The sequence below is a fragment of the Lissotriton helveticus genome, chromosome 2_1 (assembly GCF_964261635.1).
Source record: "Lissotriton helveticus chromosome 2_1, aLisHel1.1, whole genome shotgun sequence".
Classification (NCBI taxonomy): Eukaryota; Metazoa; Chordata; class Amphibia; order Caudata; family Salamandridae; genus Lissotriton; species Lissotriton helveticus.
Window position 1 is genome coordinate 971484530 of NC_136059.1, and position 24939 is coordinate 971509468.

General features: G+C 50.4%; 1 protein-coding gene across 3 annotated transcripts in view; it reads right to left on the reverse strand.

Moving 5' to 3' along the window:
- SMARCA2 (SWI/SNF related BAF chromatin remodeling complex subunit ATPase 2) overlaps positions 1-24939 on the reverse strand; it is a 1851064-nt gene that overhangs the window by 32722 nt on the left and 1793403 nt on the right. For all 3 annotated transcript variants that reach the window (XM_078675722.1, XM_078675721.1, XM_078675720.1), the window contains one exon: positions 9624-9766. In XM_078675722.1, coding sequence (XP_078531848.1) covers positions 9624-9766 — 143 coding nt within the window. The remainder of the gene's footprint in view (positions 1-9623; positions 9767-24939) is intronic.

The window sequence follows — 24939 nt, forward strand, 5'->3', positions numbered from 1 at the left end:
GAACTTCGCCGTTCTGCTCCCCAGAAGACTGAAGAATCTCCCTTGTGGGCAAGGATTGTCCACCCTGCAACTGCAGGCACAATCAAGCACCCTAGCGGTTCCCTTTGTCGTCCTTCCTGCCGGAACCAGACTTCAGAGCCCGACGAGATCCGGACTTCCAGACCTCTCCGACCTCAACCTACATCTGCAGCACAGCTGAGATCCGTGGGTGCGACGAGACACGTGGGACAGGCCTTCTTGAAGAAACTGCACTTCGCTTCTAGCACGACTTCAGAGGCATCCTCGAGTAAGTGCTTTAGGGACTGAAAAGCCCCAGCCCGAGCAGCTCCTGCACCAAAGACCAGCCCTCCAGCATCCACGAGATCTAAGTGGGGCCCTTTTGCTTGGTTGCTGCTCGACGCGTTGTCTGGTCACTTGCCGGCTTGCTAGTGGCCTCCTAGACGACGATCCACGAAACCTACACTGCTGGTCTGGTTGCTCCAGACTGGCCCTTGCTTCCTTCCAAAAGAGGAGCACCCCGGACCCTCCTGGTCCGCACCAGACGCCGTTTCCACTCACCGCGTGGGTTGCCTTTGCCAAGGCCTGTTGACTCCAAATCCGGATCCGACACCGCCGACAGCGAGAGCCTGCGTGGGACAGCTCGTGCCTCCATCCTGGTCGTCGAAGACACCGCCTGGTCCACGTGGCTGCAGAGACAAGCGTCCACTCTTCACCTGATCGCGACAACAGCATTTGGTTCCTTCCTGGTTCCAGACCGGTCACTGGCTAGTGACTTTGAACACTGTCCCCTCTGCTTTCAGGTCCTCTTCTTCCTCGATCCACCCTTGGATCGCACCGGACATCTTCCTCCTGGTCGCCTGCAGCATCTTTCTTCAAGGCTCCATTGACTTCAAAGCGAAACCCGACACACTTTCACACCTATGCACCCGCAGCCCGTGGGTGAGGTAACGAGAGCATTTCGGTGCTCATAGGTAGATTGACTCTCCTAGTGTCCAGGTAGCCAGTCGTTTTAGTCTTAACTAGTCGGAACTGTCTGTTACTTACCTTTTCGTAATTTGTTCTGCCCATTGACTTTGTTCCGCATCTCGCGAGTGAGTTCACACTCTGCACACGCGTCCCGTGGGTCTCCTGCTACTTACCTAAGGTTAGGGTAGTGTAGTCCCAGTGATCCTACAGCCTCTGGGCATCGTCATTTCCTCTATCGATTTCCTTATACCATTTACTTAGTATATGGTTTGTCGTGCCCCTAGGGCACCATTGTAATTTGTGCGACTTACTGTATTTTTCTTAGGAGTATTGTTATGTGCTTAGCCCTCTGATCTCATAAAGTGTTCAGAGGTGTTTTTAGTAATAAATATATTGTTTATTTTCCCAACAACCTGTGTGGTGTCCTTTCATCTGGTATTCAAGGGGTTATATGTGCTAAAACAGCTGGCTTCACATGCCAAAAGAGTTTAGCCTAAGACTGCTTTGTCCATGCTACCATTAGGATAGCTGATCTATAAGGCTGACTTACAACCAATCACCATAAGGGTTGTTTGCACTGATACAGGTTGATCACTAGAACTAGTGAGCATCACATATCAGGCCAACTTCTCACAGGTGTTACCTGATTTACAATTCTATGCTTGGGCATTTCAACTCACTCGCTCTCGCATGTTACTAAAAAAGCCAAGTGATAAAGGGAGTGGAGCTATGTTTCAGGCCATGTTGAAAGGGGCGGGCTGCCGGTAGAAAGGTTCAGGTTTAAATTTGGCGATCAAAAATTCTTTACAAATATTAAACTCAAGGTCCTGCAGGGTTTTGCCAGGATATGGGTATTGCTAAGGAAGGCGACAGGTCTCAGTTACTTCTCCAAATTGGCACCACTCTGGGATTCACCAGGCTCCCCAGAATGCCTTTGTGACAGGCTGGCAATCCCACTTAGAGACGCTGGATTTAAAGTATGGGGAGACTTAGTCTACAATGAAACAATCCTCTTATGGGAGCGTCTAAAAAGGAGAGTGAGTAACGGCCTCTCAAGATTTAAATATATCCAGCTTCATAATTGGATACAATCCCAGTTCAGAAAAGAAAAAAGCATTGGTGAGGGAACCAGTTTGGAGCAACAGCTTGTGGAAAGGTCAGCAGGTACAAAGGAGGTCTGCTATTGATACTGGGCCATAGAACAGGAGATTGACGGGAAATTCAAGTTGGCTGATGAGCTGTGAGGATTGCTGCCTAACGAACAGTGTGATCATTTACGGCCGGAATCTTTTAAAATCCTCTTTAACATAGTGAAACCATCATGGTTGAGGAGGAATCACTTTTTTACGGATCATCGTGCATACCTATCCCCTCTCAGGCTATCAAAAATAGATAAGGCTCACAAGTCAGCTGTAAAAAATGTGGACTGGTAGAAGCCTCGGACCTCCATATGTTTAGAGACTGCCCTTCCATTCAGGCATTTTGGGAAGATGTACAAAATACATTGGAGAGCATACTGGGAGTGATAATTGCAATTGACTTAAAACTAATAATGTTTGGTTTACATACCCAGGTACTAGGACCAGCCAGACTCCTTCTATTCTATTCTATTCAATTTCACTGGCAAGAAGGTAAATCTGTAGACATTGGGTAGATCCTGCCCCTCCCAAACACTCGGGCTGGTTGACTTCTTTGTATGAAACATCTAAAATGGATATGGCCAGAGTATGTAGCAAGAAAAAGATCGCATACTGGGACTTGTTTTTGGAAGTGGAGATGAGGTTTTTATTTTGTGGTCCAATGATTATGCCAACCAACTGGACACTCCTTGGACGAAACTGGATATGCCCATGGTTTATGGGGCATCTAGAGGGTCCACATGGGTTTCTTGATCTATCTTGAGTGATACCTAACCTCCCCAAATCAATGGGAAGGGGCTTTTCGGTCTGGAAACACACCCCTCCGGGCTTTGCGCCGACGGTATTGAGAGAATCCGAGGGAGAGCCCATGTCATCCTAGCCTATTGGAAAGGGGAACGTACAGACGGTCTGCATACTATGGGTATTGGCGAATGAGGAAAAAAAAAAATCAGAAATCATGGTCTAACATAACCACCCAGTGTTTCCTAGTGGATAATCTTTGAATCACAGATGATTAACGTGCACTCTACCAAGCTGCCAACATAGTTTCTGGCAGGACCTCATTATTTTCTAACATTGGCTTGACTGAATACTAGAAAGAAGACAATTAATGCTGAAAGCAGTTAGATTTCTTACCAAGGAGATCAATTGAAGATTGAAAGCCTCGACAATCTTTCAAAAAGTAGTTGCAAATAAGCAGTATCATTTGACAAAGGGCTACATTGGCCAGTAGAAAATCACTTTTCAGGGAGTTATTAATGTCCCCACATTCAGTAGGACTATTAACAATCTTGTCTCCCAGTACACATGGAAAAGTTACCTACTTTGATTTGTAGCCCTCATCATGTGATGGGTACATTTCAGAGAACTCCAGGGCTTCAAATTCCAAGCCTAATAGGGCCTCAAATGTCTGACATTTCTCTAGCCTGGCAACGTTCTTGTAAATTGTGTTGCCATCCGAATATACCTCCACCACTCTAGCTTTTTTTCAGGATGTGGTCTTATCAGTGTTAATGGAACAAAATATCTCAATATAACTAGAAAATAATAACTTGGGTGCAGTTTTGATATAACTATAAAAGACAAAGAATTTGTGTCAGTCATGCCTACTGGTGTTTCGGAGTGATGCTTGTGGTGTTACTCAATGGATAACATTTGTTGTGCAGGGAAGATGAGTGTCTATTTTTTATGCTTTGTGTGTCCTGACAGATAGTAAGAGAGTTCCTCTTGGAAAGTAGCTCTGCTCTGAGAAAGGCATGAACATTCCATGAATGGTGAATGCAAGGCTCTCCCCAGGCAGAGTGAAGCTTAAAATAATTTTGCATTTCTCTTGTTAAGGCCCTTTATTCCCAGTAATGCACAAGTTACTACTTGTGTAACGATATAGCTGTAAGAGACATTAGTTAGTGATAGATTCCCTACCTTAGAATATCCCCAGGCATCAGACTGGATCCGGAAATTCTTTGCGTAGCAGTACCCATTCGCACCGGTAGGCGTCGTCCGCGGCTCCGCGTCCGTCGTCGGCGCCGTGATGACATCGTCAGAGTACTTAGACGCCGCCTCCGTGTGCTGACGTCAGTTCTTATACACAGCTTTTCCGCGCCAGATACGCAGAGCCATGATAGAACCAACACTGGTGCCATGAAACTAGGGCCCTGAAAGGGGATGACCTTAACCCTAGATATCGGTTCGCAGAACGGGGAGGATAGGTGGGTCGGTGAGGAATCTATCACTAACTAATGTCTCTTACAGATATATCGTTACACAAGTAGTAACTTGTGCATCTGAAAGAGACATGTTAGTATTAGATTCCTTACCTTAGAATAGATACCCCAGCAATACCAACCCCGGTGGTGGGTCTGCGAACCAATAATCAAACCAGAAAGTCCTGGAGGACGGAACGGCCAAAGAAGCCATCCCTCCGGACTTGGCTGTCCAGGCAGTAATGTCTTGCAAACGTGTGCAGCGAGGCCCACGTAGCTGCCTGACAAATGTCGTGCAAGGGCACACCTCGGCCCAGGGCAAATGTAGTCGCCGTGGCTCGAGTGGACTGAGCCCTCAGCCCAACAGGAGGATCCTTCTTAGCCAAGGAGTAACACGCCTGGATGCACAAGATAATCCACCAAGAGATTGTCCGCTTGTGCACCGCCCGTCCCTTCTTAGCGCCCCTGTAACCAACAAAGAGTTGGTCATCCACCGGAACTGGCGTGTGCAATCCAGATAGAAAGAGAGCGCACGTTTTGGGTCCAGACGGTGGAGCCTCTCTTCCTCCTTCAATGCGGAGGCAGAAAGAAGGTGGGCAAGGTGATGGACTGCCTGATGTGGAAGGCCGTGACAACTTTGGGCAGGAAAGAGGGTCTTGTCCGCAACACTACCTTGTCCGGATGGATAGAGAGGAAAGGAGGTGTGGAAGAAAGAGCCTGGAGCTCACTCACTCTCCTGGCAGAGGTGATGGCAACCAGGAAAGCAGTCTTCAAAGTAAGAAGACGGAGAGGACAGTTATGGAGCGGCTCAAAGAGAGCACACATTAGATAGGTAAGCACAAGGTTCAAGTCCCACTGGGGCATCACAAATGGAACAAGAGGAAACATGTGAGTGATGCCCTTCAAAAACATATTTACAATTGGGGAGTTGAACAAGGATGGCTGATCAGGAAGCCTTAAGAAGGCGGAAAGGGCAGAAAGGTAACCCTTGATAGTGCCCAGAGCAGAGCCCTGCTGGGAAAAAGAAAGAAGGAAGAGGAGAACCTCTGAAAGAGGGGCAGAAAGTGGATCCACAGCCTTGGCTGTGCACCATGCCACAAATTTGTTCCACCTGCAGGCGTATACCAACTTCGTGGAGGGACCCCTGGCTGCCAGAATGACGTTACAGACTTCAGGAGGCAAGTCAAATGGCCTCAACTGTCGCCGCTCAATCTCCAAGCTTGTAGGTGGAGACTGGACAGGTTCGGGTGGAGGACCGTCCCCTGCTGCTGCGACAGAAGACGCATAAGAATCGGGGGATCGACTGACATGCTGAGTAGCTCTGGATACCAATATCTTCGTGCCCAGTCCGGAGCCACAAGGATAACCTGGTCCCGGTCGCGCCTGATCTTCTTCAGCACTCTGGGCAGAAGTGGTATAGGCGGAAAGGCGTACAATAGACCGCAACTCCTCTCGCAACGAAAAGCGTCGCCGAGCGAGTGCCGCCTTGGAAATTTCAACGCGCAGAACTGATGACATTGCGCGTTCTCTTCTGTGGCGAATAGATCTAACCAAGGCTCTCCCCACTGCTGAAAGAGGCCTTGCGCCACGTCCGAGTTCAGACGCCATTCGTGATCCATCATGCACCGACGGCTGAGTAAGTCCGTCCTGGCGTTCAGAGAACCTGCCAGGTGTTGAACCACCAGAGTCACGCCCTGATGTTCCAGCCACTGCCAGAGACGCAGAGCCTCCTGGCAAAGGGTCCACGACACTACCCCGCCCTGTTTGTTGCAGTACCACATGGCGGTGGTGTTGTCCGTGAACACCTGCACTACACTCCCCCGGACAGAGGGGAGGAATGCCTTCAGTGCAAGCCGGATCGCCCGCAGCTCCAAAAGGTTGATGTGGAGCTGGGACTCCGCCGGAGACCAGAGGCCTCTGATCTCCGCCTCTCCCATGTGGCCCCCCCAGCCCTGGAGGGACGCGTCCGTCACAACTACGTGCTCCGATTGGGGTAGGGAAAGGGATCTGCCGCTGACCCCATCGCGGTCAGTGAGCCACCACTGCAGCTGTCGTGCAGTGCCCTCCGAGATCAAGACATGGTTGGACAAGTTGCCCTGATGGTGGGCCCATTGAAACTTCAGGTCCCACTGCAGAGCCCGCATCCACCACCGGACGTGATGCACCAGAAGGATGCAGGAGTCCATCAGCCCCAGAATCCGCAGCGTCAACCTGACCGAGACTCGGGATAAAGGCTGAAAGATCGGATTCAGAGCCTGAATATCCCGAACTCGCTGTTCAGGAGGATAAAGTGAAACTGCGCCGAGTCTAGAACCGCTCCGATGAAGAGGAGCTTCTGAGAGGGACACAGGTGTGACTTCGGCACATTGATGGAGAACCCCAGCAGGTGCAGGAGGTCGCCCTCAGTCTGGAGGTGGCTGACTACTGTCTGGGGCGAGCCCGCCTTCAACAACCAGTCGTCGAGGTAGGGGAAGACTGAAACCCCTAACCTGCGCAGATGAGCTGCGACCACCGCCATCACTTTCGTGACCACCCGTGGGGTGCTGGTAAGGCCGAAGGGGAGGACGGCAAACTGAAAGTGCTCGTGGCCTACCGTGAACCGCAGGTAACGCCGGGGGGCCGGCAGGACGGGGATGTGAAAATAAGCGTCCTGCAAGTCCAACGCTACCATCCAGTCTCCAGGGTCTAGGGCAGCTACGACCTGAGCCAATGTCAGCATCTTGAACTTATCCTTCCAGAGGAAGCCGTTGACGTTCCGTAGGTCCAAGATAGGGCGTAGGCCCCCTTTGCCCTTCTTGGGTACCAGAAAGCTGTGGGAGTAACAACCACACCCTACTTCTGGCCCAGGAACGTGCTCGATGGCCCCCTTGGCCAAGAGGGCCGTAACTTCCTCTTGTAGAAGTTTCAAGTGATCCCCCAACACGCAGTGGTACTGTGGTGGCATGGCTGGAGGGGACGCCTCGAAGGGGAGGGAGTAGCCCCTTCGGACGATTTGCAGCACCCACCTGTCCGATGTGACAGTGCGCCAGTGGTGGTGGTGATGGCGGACCCTGCCCCCACTGGCGTCACATGGGCCTGAAAGCACGGACTAGGAGGGTTTTGAGGTGGATGCTGCAGGGGTAGGTGTGGCCTGGCCTCGCCGTTGTCCCCGACCGCCACCACGGCGGTTCCCACGTCCGCCACCGCGCTGTATGGTAGTCTGCGGCACGTGGCTGGCAAGACGTGTAGGGGCACCCCTTCCTTGGCCACGAAAGGCAGCAGTTTGCTGGCGCGGGGCCGAGAGGCCCAAGCACTTGGCCGTACCCCTGGAGTCCTTAAAGCGCTCAAGCGCATGGTCTGCCTTGTCGCCAAAGAGGTGACGGCCATCGAGCGGCATGTCCATAAGGGTGTTTTGGACATCGGCCGAGAAATTGGCAGACCTCAACCAGGTGTAACGATGAATCGCCACCGTCGTTGCCATCGCTCTGCCTAGAGAGTCGGTAGTGTCCAGCCCACACCGGATGAAATACCGTGCCGCATCCGGAACCGGACCCAGAGGGGCCCTGCGGCATCGGGACCGAAGTCGCCGAGGTGAAGCACCCGACGGAGCCGGGGCCGAAGCACCCGGCCCGCGTGGGGACCCAGTCGAAGCCGCTTGGCCCGAAGGCGCCGCGGAACCCGATGGAGGAGCGAGCGGCCTCATGGCCATGACGAAGTCTGCAATCTCCCCCGGTGTCGCGTCCTGTCCAGGGACCGGCGGGTGTGGAGCAGGCCGCGACACCTGCGGCTCCAGCAGGGCCGCGCGGGCGGGGTCGCCCGAACCCCCAGCCGCGTCGCGCGAGCGTCGGGGGGAGTCAGAAGAGCGATGGTGCCTCTTCGACTTCTTGTGCCTCTTACCTGAGGACTTCGAGCCCGAAGACCGATGACGACTCACGGAACTGTGGTGGCTCCGGCCCCGCGACCGGTCCCTCGATCTCCTTTCGGACCGGAACCTCGAGCGGCGCGGGGCAGACTGCCGAAGCTCGAGTCGCTTACGCTTACGTCTAGCCTTAGACGTCAGGGCCCGGTAGTCGGAGCAGGACTTGTCGTGGTCCAGGCCCAAACAGTGCAGGCACCGGCAATGGGGGTCGGTAACAGACATCAGTCGGTTGCAGTCGGAGCAGGTCTTGAACCCGGGCATCCCTACTGGCACCGTCGGAGTCGATAGACTTTGAAAATGGATCAAAAAGGATCTCAAAAGGTTAGTCAAAAAGTGACTAGGCTAAAACTTTTTCCAGATCTGCGCAAGCTGGCGCGGAAAAAAGAAGAACTGACGTCAGCACGCGGAGGCGGCGTCTAAGTACTCCAAAGACGTCATCACGGCGCCCACGACGGACGCGGAGCCGCAGACGACGCCTATGCTATGCAAAAAATTTCCGGATCCAGTCTGACGCCTGGGGATATTCTAAGGTAAGGAATCTATCACTAACGTGTCTCTTTCAGATGCAGTGATCACAAGCCTGAGTCATGGTAAATGCCTAGACACTCACTGCATGCGCTGAATCAGGGTTCATCTCTAATATTAGCATCTTAAAGGCCCTAAATGGTTCTAAACCTTCAGGATCTAAGCTTGTTGTGATCAAGAAGATCAGTCGCAATTTAAATGACAAAAAAGCAAAGGAAGACTTCACCAAGGTCTCCAGACACTGAAGTTTGTGGGGTACTGAAAAATGTGAAATGACCTCACCAGTTCCGGTTGTGCCTTTACGTAGTTGGAATACTAATCTGATGGCCGGGTAATTGGTGAATCCATGACTGGAACTGTCTGAAAGCCATCTCCAGTAGCTAGGCCCTGCACTGCATGGGCCTGTTATCAGCCCCTTCTACAGTGCAAGCTCTCCCAAGACAATTTGAGGCTCCTTAAATATAGGGCGTAGAGGTTGATTTGGGGAAAGGGTAGCAACATCCACATCAAAGTGATACACATTCTAGCAATGTGTTTGGCGTATCTTACTTGCCTGCTTTCATCATTAGGGCCACCTCAAAGCAGACAACATGGAATCATTCAAATCAACGTTCATGGTAGTTACTGTTTTTTCTCCCAAACATAACACTTGGATGCAGAATCTGTCAATATTGAAGTATTCACAAATGATGTGCTAATAAACATCAGACATCCATTTAGCCACAGCATATTTAGGGCAGATATCATCATATACCCTACGTTAACACATAATTAAACTGACATTTTGAGATCTGAATCAGTTTAACCTTAAGCAACAATTCAATAAAATGAAATAGCAAACTGTGTGTGCAAATTGGCAATCTTTTCCACCATTTCAAAATAAAGACTTACGTTATCATCTTGATCCTCGTCACTGTCATAGTCACTCACAACAGGCTTTGCTTTTGCACGACTTTGGCGCTTTTTTCCTTTTCCTTTTTCTCTGCTTTTGTCATCCTTTTTATTGAGCCTGATTTTAACTTTCACAGATTTTGCTATGGGATTAAAATTATTTTCATAATTTATTATTTTGCTTTATTTAGTAAGTGAAAAAAAACAGTATTATCGTCAAAAGAGTCAAGCTTTTTATGGTTAACTTTGTTTTATTGATTTTCAGGCAAATGAAAAACCACGTTACATACAGAGGGAGAAATAAGAGCCAAGCTTTTTGATAAAAATGTACAATATATATTAGGAAAGCCATGACAAATTGCTTAACTCTGAAATGTTGTCTACAAAAAAAGCCACAAATCGTAAAGTAACATTATGTCCAATCAAAACTTTGCTACTGATACAGGTTCTAGGTCTTAACCCAGCAGCCTGGCTGGACAGATTTTACAATTTATTCCAGTGCTAGGGTCTGCCATATATGTCCCAGCCGACTGGTTGAGCTCTGCAAAATAAAGAGAAAAACCTAGGTTGTAAATAGCGCTAATTATCCCTTCAAAATCCCAGATATTTCAAGCCAAACAGCTACTCAGAGGAACAGGGGGCCAAAGTCGTTGAGCGATGTAGAATTTGCAGAGAAACTAAATTATCCACCAGAACCAACACAGGTACATCCTTTTCATAGTTAATGGATACTATTTCACCAGCGGATTTCTTACATTCTAAAGACTTCCTGGTAATGCATAACAATAAAGATGAAAAGACCTAAGACAGCACTAAGAAGCACATTATCTAAGATCTGTTTTACATCAGCTTTCCGAACAAATAGTTTGGGCCAGATACGACCCTTTTTGCATGCGCAAAAGGGTTTGCGAACCCGTTTGCGCATGCAATAACAGCATGGGCCATGTACAAAGCCTATTTAGTGAGTCGCAATTTATTTACGACTCGCTAAATAGGTTTTGCGACTCGCTATCAGAAAGGGGCTTTGCCTTCCTAATAGCGAGCGCATGCCCATGAATGAATGTTTTAAGTCCGCAATTGCGGGCGTAGAACACTCGCAAATTACCACCCTCTTCAAGAGGGTGGTAATGCACTCGCAAAAGGGAAGGGGTCCCCATTTTGCAAATGCAGGGGAAAATATGTTTTAACGGCAGGCAGTGGTCTCAGGGACCACTACTTGCCCTTAAAAAATGAAACAACATTTTTTATTTTTTATTTTTTTAAATGTATTCCGTTTTCCTTTAAGGAAAATGGGCTGCCTTAAAAATTTTAAATAAAATGCTTTATATAAAAGCAGTCCCAGACATGGTGGTCTGCTGAGCCCAGCAGGCCACCATACCTGGGAGGGCCTGCCATTGCCAATGGGGTCGCAAATTGCGAGAGGCTCATTAATATTCATGAGCCTCTCAATTTGCGACCCCATTTGGAATCGCAAACAATGTGATACACACTGTTGCACATCCAAAATAACGCCTCGAAAATTTCGAGTCGCAAAAAACTCGCACTTTGTGAGGCCATATTTTGCGCGTCGTACATCTGGCCCTATGTCTTTTCATCCTAATTCAGCCAATAAGATTGTTTAAATATATAGAAGGGAGACAAAGTATCTGTTTCACAAATCACTTGTAAAATTCATTGTGAGAAGCAGTGGGTTCAGCTCTTGCAATAGAACAAAGGAACTGGAGAAGTAATGTTGGCTGTCTGCTAGCATATCATAACAAAATCCACTGAGATACCATCGGTGTAGTAACTTCAATGCCTGTGGAAGCTGTCACATAGGAAATATTCAGTTGTCGGCTTCACTACACATATTAGTTCCTTAAATACAATGACAGGTAGTCTTTGATTTTATTTAGTAGATGCAGCATTATTTCCTCCTTAGATAGGCAAGACGGATGAAATAAAAGTGTAGCTGCACACTACTTGTTGAAGAGAATCTTTCACATTCGGTGATAATAACAATTAGTCCACTGTCAGGAGAACTTTATTTTGAATAACGCAGTGAACAGCATCTATGACATAAGTAGAGCCTACTGATTCTATGAAAAAATGGATAAGATATTCGGCGGTCCAAGGCCAACGGCTATGATGTTTAAAAGGTAAACAAATATTAGAAGAAAGAATATCCATTTGAAAAGGTAACAGTAATTTGGGATCTGTGCTAGAGGGTATAACATTCAGACTGAGTTATTGTAAAAAAATTGGGTCAATAACAAATGTCTTCCAGGAATTACAAATCATAAACCAGAAAGAGGCAACTCACAAATACATGGTAGTATCATTGTGCTTTCTATACACTACGAAGGTTTCTGGAAAAAACACTCCAATGCACTCAAAGTATCTTACTAAAAACATAATTACAAATGTAAAAAAGTAAGGAAAATCACAGAGAAAAAAGTATGCTTGCCTGTGTTACAATACTCTGCCATCACAGAACAAGGAACTAAAAAAAACATTTTGGTAAAAAAAAAAAATACCTTTACAGACTCAATCGAGAAGATTTGTTAATATGTACTTAATACGCTATTCTAAAAATAGGATAACTGCTTTGCTTCTTCCCAGTTGTCTCAGCAATAGAAATAGAAGAACAAGAGCTTGATGAGGCAAATGCATTATGAAAATAAATACTGTGTTAAGTTACTTTCTCGACACAAATATCTGCATTTTTTAGACTCTCTTTACTTAATATGTTCATATGGTCTGTGGTGGGAAACAGCCTTTACAACGCAGGCTGAGCCACGTGTGCCATTTAAGAGTAGTGTGGCTCACTGGTTAGAGGCGGCAGACCCGAGAGCAGAAGTCGGCCCGGGACCAGGGTTCGATTCCCGACACGGCAGGGTCGTGGACCTTGGTCAGCGGACTCGATAATTCTCGCTTCGGTGCTTACTCTAATCAGGGATCACACTCGGCAACTCTGGGCATTAGCTTGCCTCATCTCCACAACGGCCCCACCAATTCCGGGGATGCCTGGCTCCACCTTGGGGACTCCCAGCAGGGACCATCCCACAGGGAAAGCCAGGACGGGTTCCCCAGAGTTATACAGCGCCGGGACGCCCCGTTGCTGGGGCAGCTGTGCGCTTTACAAGTATACTACATCCGCAAGCGGAACCATGCTTGTCTTAACGAGGCATATGCCTTAACCACACGTAGACTTGATTAAGGCAGTGCGTGGTCTAGATGGCTGGGCACAGGAACAGGAAAGGTCGGGAGAGTAGGCGGTTTGGTAAGTGAGGCTGGGACTGGGATTTGGGGCGTGTGGAGTGGGAGGATAGTTTTTAGAGGAGGGAGTCGTTTATAGGGCAGGGGATCGGGTTTTAGGGCTGCTCAGGCAGGGAGAGTCGGGGTAGGTTTCTGGGGTGGGGGATACTCATGAAATCTAACACCAACATACAAAAATAGTTTAGATTTTTATATCATTTTTGACACCAACACCAAAACCAAAAGCGTTCTGCAGATACAGAATTCTTAAGGTATAGCAAATCAACAATGATTTGCTTAACCACAAACAAGCATTTGCTGGGACTGGGTTTTGGGGAGAGGTAGGATAGTTTTTGGAGGAGGGAGTAGTTTTTAGGACTTGGGCGTCGGGTCGTTTATAGGGCAGGGGGTCGGGTTTTAGGGCTGCTCAGGCAGGGGGAGTCGGGGTAGGTGTCAGGGGTGTGGGACACTCATGAAATCCAACACCAACATACAAAAATAGTTTTGATTTTCATATCATTGTTGAAACCAAAACACCAAAACCAAAAGGGTTCTGCAGATACACAATATTAAAGGTATAGCGAATCAACAATTTCTTTGCTTAACCACAAACAAGCATTGGCAAATTTAAAGAATTTGACACTTAGAAACTTTTTGGTTACTTAGAGTTACTTTAGGCAACCAACTTCAACAGGGAGCCAGTCAGGGGTACCGGCATGGCCCACAGAAACAGTTACCTCGATAAGAAAGCAGTATCCAGGCCAGTTCCAGCATTAGTTGCCCCTTGCCATTGACTTCTATGGAGTGGTCCTTATACAAGGGATACAGGCTGCTGAAGATGCTTAAGGATGATGACGATTCTGCATGGTCAACAGATTTTCCTGGAGCTTCTCCTTGGTCTACAGGTTTGGTGAGGCGATCCTGGCCACAGAAGTCCTTTCAAGCTTGGCAGAAGTCCAGTTGCCACTGGGCCACCAGTCGCCTGGTACATCCGTTTCAGTGTTTTTCTTCTTTTTGTGGTAACTTACCTTCCGGGCAACCTAGCTGCACTCCAACGACTCTCCTGTGTCCAGCAGACTCGTGTCCGGCAACTTTTGTGTGCCAGGTCTTGGTCCTTAGGGCTGCTCTGTGGCAAGGATTGGCGAACTGAGAATCTGGGCTACCAACTCACCCCAGCAGGCTTCTTCTGCTGTTGTGGCTCTGTGCTGCGAACAGAGGGTCCGTCAACTGACAGTTGGAATCTCTTGCTTTGGCTGGAGTCTGGAGTTGACATCTCCATGAGCAAGACATAGCAGGCACTGTCCCTTTTCCTTTGCTGGCCACCGCGAACAGCACATGCCGTCAATGTCCATGCAGCCTCTCTTTGTCTGGTCCTTGGTGCAGCAGGGCAGTCCTCCTTTGGTCCTATTCTCCGGTCCAACAAAATCGGAACTCTGGGTGCCAGGGATGTCCTTTTTATGCCCAGAAAATGCTCTCAGGAGAGGTTGCGGGCAATAGCCAATGGTTTAACAGATTTCTCCTGCCTGATAACTGTCTCTATTGTGCATACTCTCAAAATGACAGAACAGATCTCTCATTGTGCAAAGCTCCCTAGCCCAACCCAGAGGTGTTGCTGTAGGAGGCTGGCGCAGTATATAGTGTCCACCTATGGTGACGCACTGTGAACTGAGTACAGGCAACCCTTAGCAATCGTTTTTAGTCCCTTAGTCCCCGATACCCAAAGTTATCAAAGGGAAGCTTGGAAAAGCTTATTCAGGAGGATGTAAAGGGGATACATTTACCACAATGTCAGTCAGCAAGCTTTCACACAAGAAAGAACCACACAAGTGCTTATAAAAATGTTGTTGTGTTTATTAACACAACACAAATAACTAACTTGGTTTTTCTACTACCCGGAGATATCAAATAAACATCAGAAATATTGCAAAAACAGGTAAGTAGCATAGAAAAACACGAGGGGCCCTATTTTTTTTTGGGGGGGGGCAAACCATATACTAAGAAAGTGGTATAAGAGCTATGTACCAAAATGAGACTGATACCTAAGGATGGAGAAGCAAGGAACCAGCCAGGGACCCCAAGGCGCTTGAGTGCAGAGTGGTTACACCGGGTCAAACGTCCGCAGGCTAACACAGGGTAAGTTGCGGTTGGTATTTTCTTGTTTCAAGACCCTACCCAAAGGACCTCAAAGACACCAATTGGTTCAAGGGAGGTTGGAGAACCACCCCACCTATGGATACCCAGGGCACCAGGATACCTACAGCAGTGAGCCCGGTGCAAAGTGGTGTAAGACCAGCCCGTAGAAGTCAATGGCGGATCGTGGAAATTCGGCGGCTGCAGCGACTTGTGGACCAGGATGATGGAACCCAAACGTGGATTCTGGACTAGAAGTATCTGAAGCAGAAGGGACAGAGTCCAAACCCCCAAATGTGTCCAGGAGGAGCAGGAGCACAATGCCACCCCTTGTTAGAGGTACTTGCTGTAGCACAATGGTCTTGATGAAGCAGCTGTGGAGCACAGGCGATGATGCAGGAGCAGTCCATGAGCTGTCCCGTCACGGATGAAGAGTCCAGGAAGGTCAGTGGCTGACAGGACCACCAACAAGCGCTGGAAACCGCATCAGTCAGGAAGAAGAAACTATACTTGGATGAAGACAAGCAATGTCTGTGGGACTAACCCAGCTAGAATCAGTCAGGACCGGCGGCCCTCAGCACACAGGAGAGCCAACAGGAATCATTGGAGTCCCCTCGAGGACCCTCTGTCAGCAGGCACAGGGAGTCACAGAGAAGTCTCAGCAACCTACAGAAGATGGAAGCCACAATGCAGAGGATGGAGACAGGACGTCGTTCTTCGAGCTGGGAGATGCTGGGGCTACTTGGAGCTTGAAGATCTTTTCTGAAGAAAGCCAACAAGCCTTGGCAACGGCAGACAGACTTTATGTACAGAGAGGTGGGGCAGGTCAGCAGGAGAGGGATTACAGTCGACCAAGACTAAGGGAAGACAGTTCAGGCCTCTGGGGAGCCAACAAACCACGACCTGTGTTGCAGAGCTGGGTTAAGTACATGGGACAATAGAATCATCAAACCGGTCCTCGATGTAGATGTGCCTGCGGATGCAGTGAAGTGATTCCTTCACTTCAAGGGAGAATCATTCATGGTTGGATGCAGGCAGAGCCCTTACTGACTCCGAGGGTGCACGGCCATGGAGTTGCAGAAACTTGAACAGCGTGGAGACAAAGTAACAGGAGGAGTCTTTCCGCCAAGAGCTCTCTTGACATTGGTCCTGTCTTGAACACGCTGCAGAGTACCAGTTTCAACCAGCAGAAGAGTCTTTAGATGATCTTAAGAAGACAGACAGCCAGTTCTTGAAGATGCTGTCTGGACAAATCTAAGGACCCAACCTCAGAGGAGACTCTAAGTAACCCTAAAAGGGGGGACAAGATCGTTTGCTGGGGCAAACCTATCTGGGATTCAGGGACGGTACTGAGCTGGCCTAGCCAAGCAGATGTTCCCAGAGGCCAAGACTCAAAATGGCAAAATCAAGTGGCCACCTGGAGGAGCTCCAGCCACCTCCCTAGGGAGGAGCTTGACAGGGTGGTAGACACTCCCCTATCCTTTGTGTAGTTTCACGCCAGAGCGGGAGCCAAGGGCTCCTGAACTGTGCAAAACTGGTTTATGCAAGGAGGGCACCAAATGTGTCAATCAAGGCAGTCTGGTAGAGCTCGGAAGCGCCCCCACCCATCCCAATTCTAAAGGAGAGGTGGTCACAACTCTCCTTCGTAGGAAATCATGTTTCCGCTCCCTCTGCCTGAGTTAGGCTCATCAGCAGCGGGGCAGAACAGTGTCTGAGGCCAACAGCAGCGTGGACAGGCAGGCAGACGCTGTAAGGCTACACAGGTAGGTATTGCGGGGTTCTTTATGGTATCCTGCAACTAGCACTCGAATCGGTGTAGCTACATGATTCCAACATGTTTGATACCAAACATGACCAGGTTCTGAGCAGCCATTATGTCGATGGACATCTTGACTTATCGTAGTCTGGGGCATGTAGGGGTATCTCTGCTCGTGCACAGGGGCTCACACACTTAGAACCATGCACCCTGCCCTTGGACTGAAGCGCCTACCTTAGGGGTGACTTATAGGTTTAAAGTGCAGTGGCCGGGATAATAAGGAAACCTTATATCGAAAGTGAACCATTTCACACAGGCTGCGATAGAAGCTTTGCAGACATAGTTTGCATTAACTCCCATGGGTGGCACAATACATGCTGCAGCCCATGGGAGACCCCTAGTGTACCAATGTCCTGGGTACCTCAGTACCATATACTCAGGACTTACAATGCTAACCCAGAATGCCAATTGTGGGGTGTGCAAAGTATTACCATCAAATTTGGAGGCGAGAGCACTGCCAATGGAGTCCTGGTTAACAGGACCTCTGTGAACTACAGTCAAAACACATTCACACCAGGCAAAAAGTGGGGGTATCTATGCCAGAAAGATCCTACTTCCCTACAGTCGCTACAAAAGGGGCTTCATTCCCCTGGAAAACTATTTGACAACTGGTTTCCCGTCTTTGTCCCTAGTGCTAGCCCGTCTGCCCAAATAATAGAGCAACCCCTCTCCCGAGTGTTTCCATTGAAGCTCGCCTTTTGGGCTAACAGCCGTGTCGCTTCCTGCCAGGGAGAGGTAAAAGTTTGTCACCATGCAGGCTTTTATTGTGTTCTTTCCTGGGAGTTTATTGCATGTCTCCCCAGGAGGGCAGAAAAGGTCTCAAGGAGAGACTCCATGCGCAACCGTGAAAGAGCAAAGCAGACTTTGGGCAACAAAGTGGCAACCTTGAAAAGGTTGTACAATGTAACAAGTTTCATTATTTCTACTTGGGTACCAAGTCGGGCTTTATGTGAGGAGTTGTTGGATACCTTCCTGTACCAACTTTACCAATCACATTCAGAAGTTAGCCAGGATGAGATGTCAGCTTGTAACTTCGTACTTGGCAAATAGGCTACTAGCCTTTAACACAGTAAAAATGACAAATCCAGGTTTTTACTATTGAAACATGAAAAAGTACATGCTCCATGTAGGAGAGTAGGGTCTGCTTCCTATGGGCACCCCCACTTTTTGCTTTGCTTTACTGGTTTTCAACTTAGATGTGGCTGTGGGCCTGCTAATCAGACCCACAGCCCAGATGCACTCTCTCTAAATTTACACCATGTACTCTAGGTACATCCACAATTGGGAATTGGTTCACCTTGTCAGCCCCTGTAGAAGTGTACCTCAGGGCATAGGTGTAACCAAGGCCTACCAGGGGCTGCAGCATGTATTATGCCACCCCTGGCTGGCCACTCAAACTGACACAACTGGCTGATCACTCAGCTGGGCAAGGTCGTGTAATCACCCCTTGCTTAGGTATAGTATTCCTATATCTACCCTTATATATAGACACACAGTAACCTATACGTCACTCCTATGACAGGCCTTAACAATCCTGGAGGCAGAGTGCTTGGTTATGTGTGAGATGGTGCTCTAGCATGAGCTGAGCCTGTCTGCAGCTTTCGGAACCATGTCCTTATAGCTGTTCTATGATATTGCCATACCATATAGTCTCAAGTGCATTATGAACCTCGCGGTTAAATGCTAACTTTGGTTTGGCTTTATCTAAACATGTCGTGTAAGGTGTCATACGCTTTGGAATACTACCCCCTCGCCAATTCTGGCGACGGGGGTAGCATTCCACCCTTCTAGCGGGAGAAGACATGTTGCTGCTGACTATCCCGGTTAAAGTTAACCAGAGCCCCAGCGTCACAAAATGGACGCTGCTGCCACAGACACAAGTCTGACCTCGTGCTGCTGGGAGTCCTTCCAGTCACGGAGGTTTGGACAATCGGTTTCCTGCCTGGAGAGGTGCGAGCACCACCCCAGACAGGACTTTGTGTATTGGGACAGGGAGGGCTGAATAGATCGAGACACTGCCTGGGGCACACTAGATGCTCCATGCATACCCCGGTTCAAACCGGTTGCTGGGGTGCTCCAGCCCAGCTCTGGCACGAAACTGGACAAAGGAAAGGGAGTGTAACCACCCCCCTTCCTGGTCCCACCCATGGGAGGGACCTAGAAAGTAATCCAGCCCCTTTTAGTTGAATAAAGGTAGGAGCGGAGTCCTAGGACTTTAGATTAATCCTGGAATCGAAAATTTACACGAAACTCTGGACCTTCGACGTTCTGCTGAAGCTGAAGACTGAAGAATCTCTCTTGTGGCCAAGGAGTGACCACCCTGGGCAACCAGTCACCATCCAGCAAATCAACGGCTTGCTTTGTCGACGCTCCCGTCGGGACCCGAGCGCAGAGCCTGACAAGACCCAGACTTCCAGACCTCTCTGACCCTCTCTTCACGTCTGCAGCATAGCTGAGATCCGCGGAGGCGACGAGACACGTGGGACCGGCCATCTTAAAAAGTCCACGACTTGCTAACTGTGCAGCTCCTGAGGTACCCTCGAAGCTGTGCACTGGGGATTGAGAAGCCCAGAATCCGAGCTCCACCTGCACCGAGGATTAGCCCTCCACACTCCACGAGTTCTGCGTGGGGCGCTTCTGCTTGTGTTCTGCTCGACACGTTGTCCGGTTGCTGGCCCGCTGGCTAGTAGCCTCTGTGACGACGATCCTTTTGAATCAACTCGCTGGTCTGGTTGCTCCAGACTGGCCCTTGCCTCCCTGCAAAGGTGAGGCACCTCAAACCTTGCTGGTCTGCATCATGATGCACTGGGCCAGGGTCAGACTAATTTGCATGTAGCCAGGTTCTGAGCTGGGATGGTGCAGTGAGCTAAAAAACGGTGATGGATCAAGCCCTGATCTTTTGACATGGGTAGGAGTGTTCTGCTTAATTCAGATACTCTGTCCATCTCCACCCCCTTTTATGAATCGTTTTGGCCACCATAAGTGTGGTAGGGTATACTCAGATGTGAGTCCCTTGCTCACTGCACCATCAGGATTCAAGCAAGCCGGGCCGAAGACGGCTGTTATGCCAGAAACCGGTCCCCGGAAGCTTGTTTCCTTTCCAGTAAAGAATTGGCTTGGTAGTTTGGTCTGCCCTGTTCCCATGATGCACTGGGCCAGGGTCAGACTAATTTGCATGTAGCCAGGTTCTGAGCTGGGATGGTGCAGTGAGCTAAAAAACGGTGATGGATCAAGCCCTGATCTTTTGACATGGGTAGGAGTGTTCTGCTTAATTCAGATACTCTGTCCATCACCACCCCCTTTTATGAATCGGTCTGCGTCAGAAGCCTTCTTTGAATCCTGCGTGGGTTGCCTTTGCCAAGGCTTGTTGACTCCAATCCGGCAGTCGACCCTTCCATCTGCGAGAACCTTCGTGGAACAGCTCCTCTCCAGCATCTGGTCATCCTCGACGCCTCATAGTCCGCGTGGCTGAAGAGACAAGCTTCACGACAGCACCGGATTGCTCCTCGACGTCGTCTGGTTCCTTCCTGGTTCCACCCAGTCAATGGCTAGTGACCCAGACTCTGTCCCCTCTGCTTTCAGGTCTCCTTCATCCTCGATCCACCCTTGGTCTCACCCGGAAATCTTCCTCCTGGTCGCCTGCAGCATCTTTCTTCAGAGGCTCCATAGACTTCAACGGCGAAACCCGACACATCTTCACACCTATGCACCCGCTTCCTGTGGGTGAGGTAACGCGAGTACTTCGGTGCTCCCAAGGGTATTGACTATCCAAGTGTCTAGGTTTTTAGTTGTTTCCTTCTAGCTAAACGGGAAGTGTCCTAAATCCTTCTTTTCCTAAACTCTAAGTTCCCATTGACTTAACATTGACTTTCGCGTGTGTGTCAAGACACTGCACGCATCGCCTGTGGGCCTCCTACTCCTAACCTAAGGGTCAGATAGTGTAGCCCCAGCGATTCTCTAGGCCCTAGGCCTTTCCTTTTCCCGAGTCGTGGTTCTTATACCACTTACTTAGTATATGGTTTTACGCGCCCCTAGGGCCTAACTGTAAATTGTGCTATTTAAAGCATTTCTAAGAGTAACTTGTTGCACAAGTTACTACTTGTGTAACGATATATCTGTAAGAGACATTAGTTAGTATTGGATTCCTTACCTTAGAATATCCCCAGGCGTCAGACTGGATCCGGAAATTTTTGCGTAGCAGTACCCTTGCGCGTCGGTAGGCGTCGTCTGCGGCTCCGCGTCAGTCATCGGCGTCGTGGGCGCCGTGATGACGTCGTCGGAGTACTTAGGCGCCGCCTCCGCGTGCTGACGTCAGTTCTTAGACACAGCTTTTCCGCGCCAGAAACGCAGAGCCATGTTAAAAACCAACACTGGTGCCATTGAAACTAGGGCCCTGAAAGGGGACAACCCTAACCCTGGATATTGGTTCGCAGAACGGGGAGGATGGGTGGTTCGGTAAGGAATCTAATACTAACTAATGTCTCTTACAGATATTTCGTTACACAAGTAGTAACTTGTGCATCTGAAAGAGACACGTTAGTATTAGATTCCTTACCTTAGAATAGATACCCCAGCAATACCAACCCCGGTGGTGGGTCTGCGAACCAATAATCACACCAGAAAGTCCTGGAGGACGGAACGGCCAAAGAAGCCATCCCTCCGGACTTGGCTGTCCAGGCAGTAGTGTCTTGCAAACGTGTGCAGCGATGCCCACGTAGCTGCCTGACAGATGTCTTGTAAGGGCACACCCCTGCCCAGGGCAGTGGTAGCCGCCGTTGCTCGGGTAGAATGAGCCCGCAATCCAACAGGGGGCTCCTTCCTAGCCAAGGAGTAGCATGCCTGGATACTCAAGATGATCCACCGGGAGATGGTCCTCTTGTGCACCGCTTTCCCCTTCTTAGCGCCCACGTAACCAACAAAGAGTTGGTCATCCACCCGGAACTGGCGTGTGCGATCCAAATAAAATGAGAGCGCACGTTTTGGGTCCAGACAGTGGAGCCGCTCTTCCTCTTTAGAGGGATGCGGTGGCAGGAAGAAGGTTGGCAAGGTGATAGACTGCCCGATGTGGAAGGCCGTGACAACCTTGGGCAGGAAAGAAGGTTTGGTACGCAGCACCACTTTGTCCGGATGGACAGAAAGGAAAGGTGGAGTACAAGAAAGGGCCTGGAGCTCACACACTCTCCTGGCAGAGGTGATGGCAACCAGGAAAGCAGTCTTCAAAGTCAGAAGGCAAAGAGGACAGTTGTGAAGGGAGCGCACATCAGAAACGTAAGAACCAGGTTCAAGTCCCACTGAGGCATCACAAACGGAATAGGAGGAAACGTGTGTGTGATGCCCTTAAGAAATCTATTTACAATAGGGGACTTGAACAAAGAAGGTTGATCAGGCAGCCTTAGAAAGGCTGAAAGGGCAGAAAGGTAGCCCTTGATAGTGCCCAGAGCAGAGCCCTGCTGGGCAAGAGAAAGAAGGAAGAGAAGAACCTCAGAAAGAGGGGCATTGAGAGGATCCACAGCCTTTGCTGTGCACCATGCCACAAATCTGTTCCACCTGCAGGCGTATACCGAATTAGTGGAGGGACGCCTGGCTGCCAGAATGACGTTACAGACTTCAGGAGGCAAGTCAAATGGCCTCAACTGTCGCCGCTCAATCTCCAAGCATGGAGGTGGAGACTGGACAGGTTCGGGTGGAGGACCGTCCCCTGCTGCTGCGACAGAAGGTCCTCCTGAAGGGGCAGGCGGATCGAGGGACCGACTGTCATGCTGAGTAGCTCGGGATACCAGTATCTTCGAGCCCAGTCCGGGGCCACAAGGATAACTTGGGCCCGGTCGCGCCTGATCTTCTTCAGCACTCTGGGCAGAAGTGGTATAGGCGGAAAGGCGTACAACAGACCGCAACTCCACTCGCGCCGAAAGGCGTCGCCGAGCGAGTGCCGTCTTGGAAACTCCAACGCGCAGAACTGATGACATTGCGCGTTCTCTTCTGTGGCGAATAGATCTAACCAAGGCTCTCCCCATTGCTGAAAGAGGCCTCTCGCCACGTCCGAGTTCAGACGCCATTCGTGATCAACCGAGCACCGACGGCTGAGTTCGTCCGCCCTGGCGTTCAGAGAACCTGCCAGGTGTTGAACCGTCAGAGTCACGCCCTGACGTTCCAGCCATTGCCAGAGACGCAGAGCCTCCTGGCAAAGGGTCCACGACCCCACACCGCCCTGTTTGTTGCAGTACCACATGGCGGTGGTGTTGTCCGTGAACACCTGCACTACACTCCCGTTGACAAAGGGGAGGAATGCCTTCAGTGCTAGGCGAATCGCCCGCAGCTCCAACAGGTTGATATGGAGCCGGGACTCCGCCGGAGACCAGATGCCTCTGATCTCCGCCTCTCCCAAGTGGCCACCCCAGCCCTGGAGGGACGCGTCCGTCACAACCACGTGCTCCGGTTGGGGAAGGGAGAGGGATCTGCCTCTGACCCAATCGCGGTCCGTAAGCCACCACTGCAACTGTCTCGCAGTGCCCTCCGAGATCAGGACATGGTCGGATAGGTTGCCCTGATGCTGGGCCCACTGAAACTTCAGGTCCCACTGCAGAGCCCGCATCCGCCACCTGGCGTGATGCACCAGTAGGATGCAGGAGGCCATCAGCCCCAGAAGCCGCAGCGTCAACCTGACCGAAACCCGGGATAACGGCTGAAAGATGGGAATCAGAGCCTGAATATCCCAGACCCGCCGTTCCGGGGGATAAACCCGAAACTGCGCCGAGTCGAGAACCGCTCCGATGAAAAGGAGCTTTTGAGAGGGACACAGGTGTGATTTCGGCACATTGATGGAAAACCCCAGCTCGTGCAGGAGGTCTGCCGTCATCTGAAGGTGGTGGACGACTGTCTGGGGCGAGCCCGCCTTCAACAACCAGTCGTCGAGGTAGGGGAAGACTGAAACCCCTAACCGGCGCAGATGAGCTGCGACCACCGCCATCACTTTCGTGAACACCCGTGGGGCGCTGGTAAGGCCGAATGGGAGCACGATAAACTGAAAGTGCTCCTGGCCTACCGTGAACCGCAGGTAACGCCGGTAGGACGGGGATGTGAAAATACGCATCCTGCAAGTCCAACGCTACCATCCAGTCTTGAGGGTCTAGAGCAGCCAAGACCTGAGCCAAAGTCAACATCTTGAACTTCTCCTTCCGGAGGAAGCCGTTGACGTTCCGTAGGTCCAAGATAGGACGGAGGCCTCCTTTGTCCTTCTTGGGCACCAGAAAGTAGTGGGAGTAGCAACCACACCCTACTTCTGGCCCAGGAACGCGCTCGATGGCCCCCTTGGCCAAGAGGGCCGTAACTTCCTCCTGCAGAAGTGTCAAGTGGTCCCCCGACACACGGTGGTTCTGCGGTGGCATGGCTGGAGGAGTGGACTCGAAGGGGAGGGCGTAGCCCCTTCGAACGAGCTGCAGCACCCACCTGTCCGATGTTATCGCGCGCCAGCGGGATTGGTGATGGCGAACCCTGCCACCCACTGGCGTTACGTGAGCCCGAAAGCTCGGACTAGGAAGGATTGGATGCAGCAGCGGGGGGAGGTGTGGACTGACCTCGCCGCTGGCCTCTACCGCCACCACGGCGGAAACCACGGCCGCCACCGCGCTGGGGAGCGTTCTGCGGCGCGTGGCTGGCAGCACGTGTGGGACCGCCCCTCCCTTGGCCACGAAAGGGGCGAAACGAACCCGTCTGCTGGCGCTGGGTCGAAAGACCCAAGGACTTGGCCGTGACCCTGGAGTCCTTGAAGCGCTCCAGCGCGTGGTCCGCTTTGTCACCAAACAGGCGACTGCCATCAAATGGCATGTCCATGAGTGTATTTTGGACGTCTGGCGAGAAGTTGGCAGATCTCAGCCAAGCATGGCGACGAATCGCCACCGTCGTGGACATAGCCCGTCCCAGCGAGTCGGTCGTGTCCAGACCACAACGGATCGAGTACCGCGCCGCATCCCGGCCTTCAACCAAGGCCCGGGTGAGCTTGTCCCGCACTTCCTGGGGGCATTGCGGCAAACACTCCTCGACCGTATCCCACAGGGAGTGGGTGTAGCGGCCCAAGAGGCACGCGGTATTACAAGACCGCAGTCCAGCGCTCAAAGAGGAAAAGACCTTTTTACC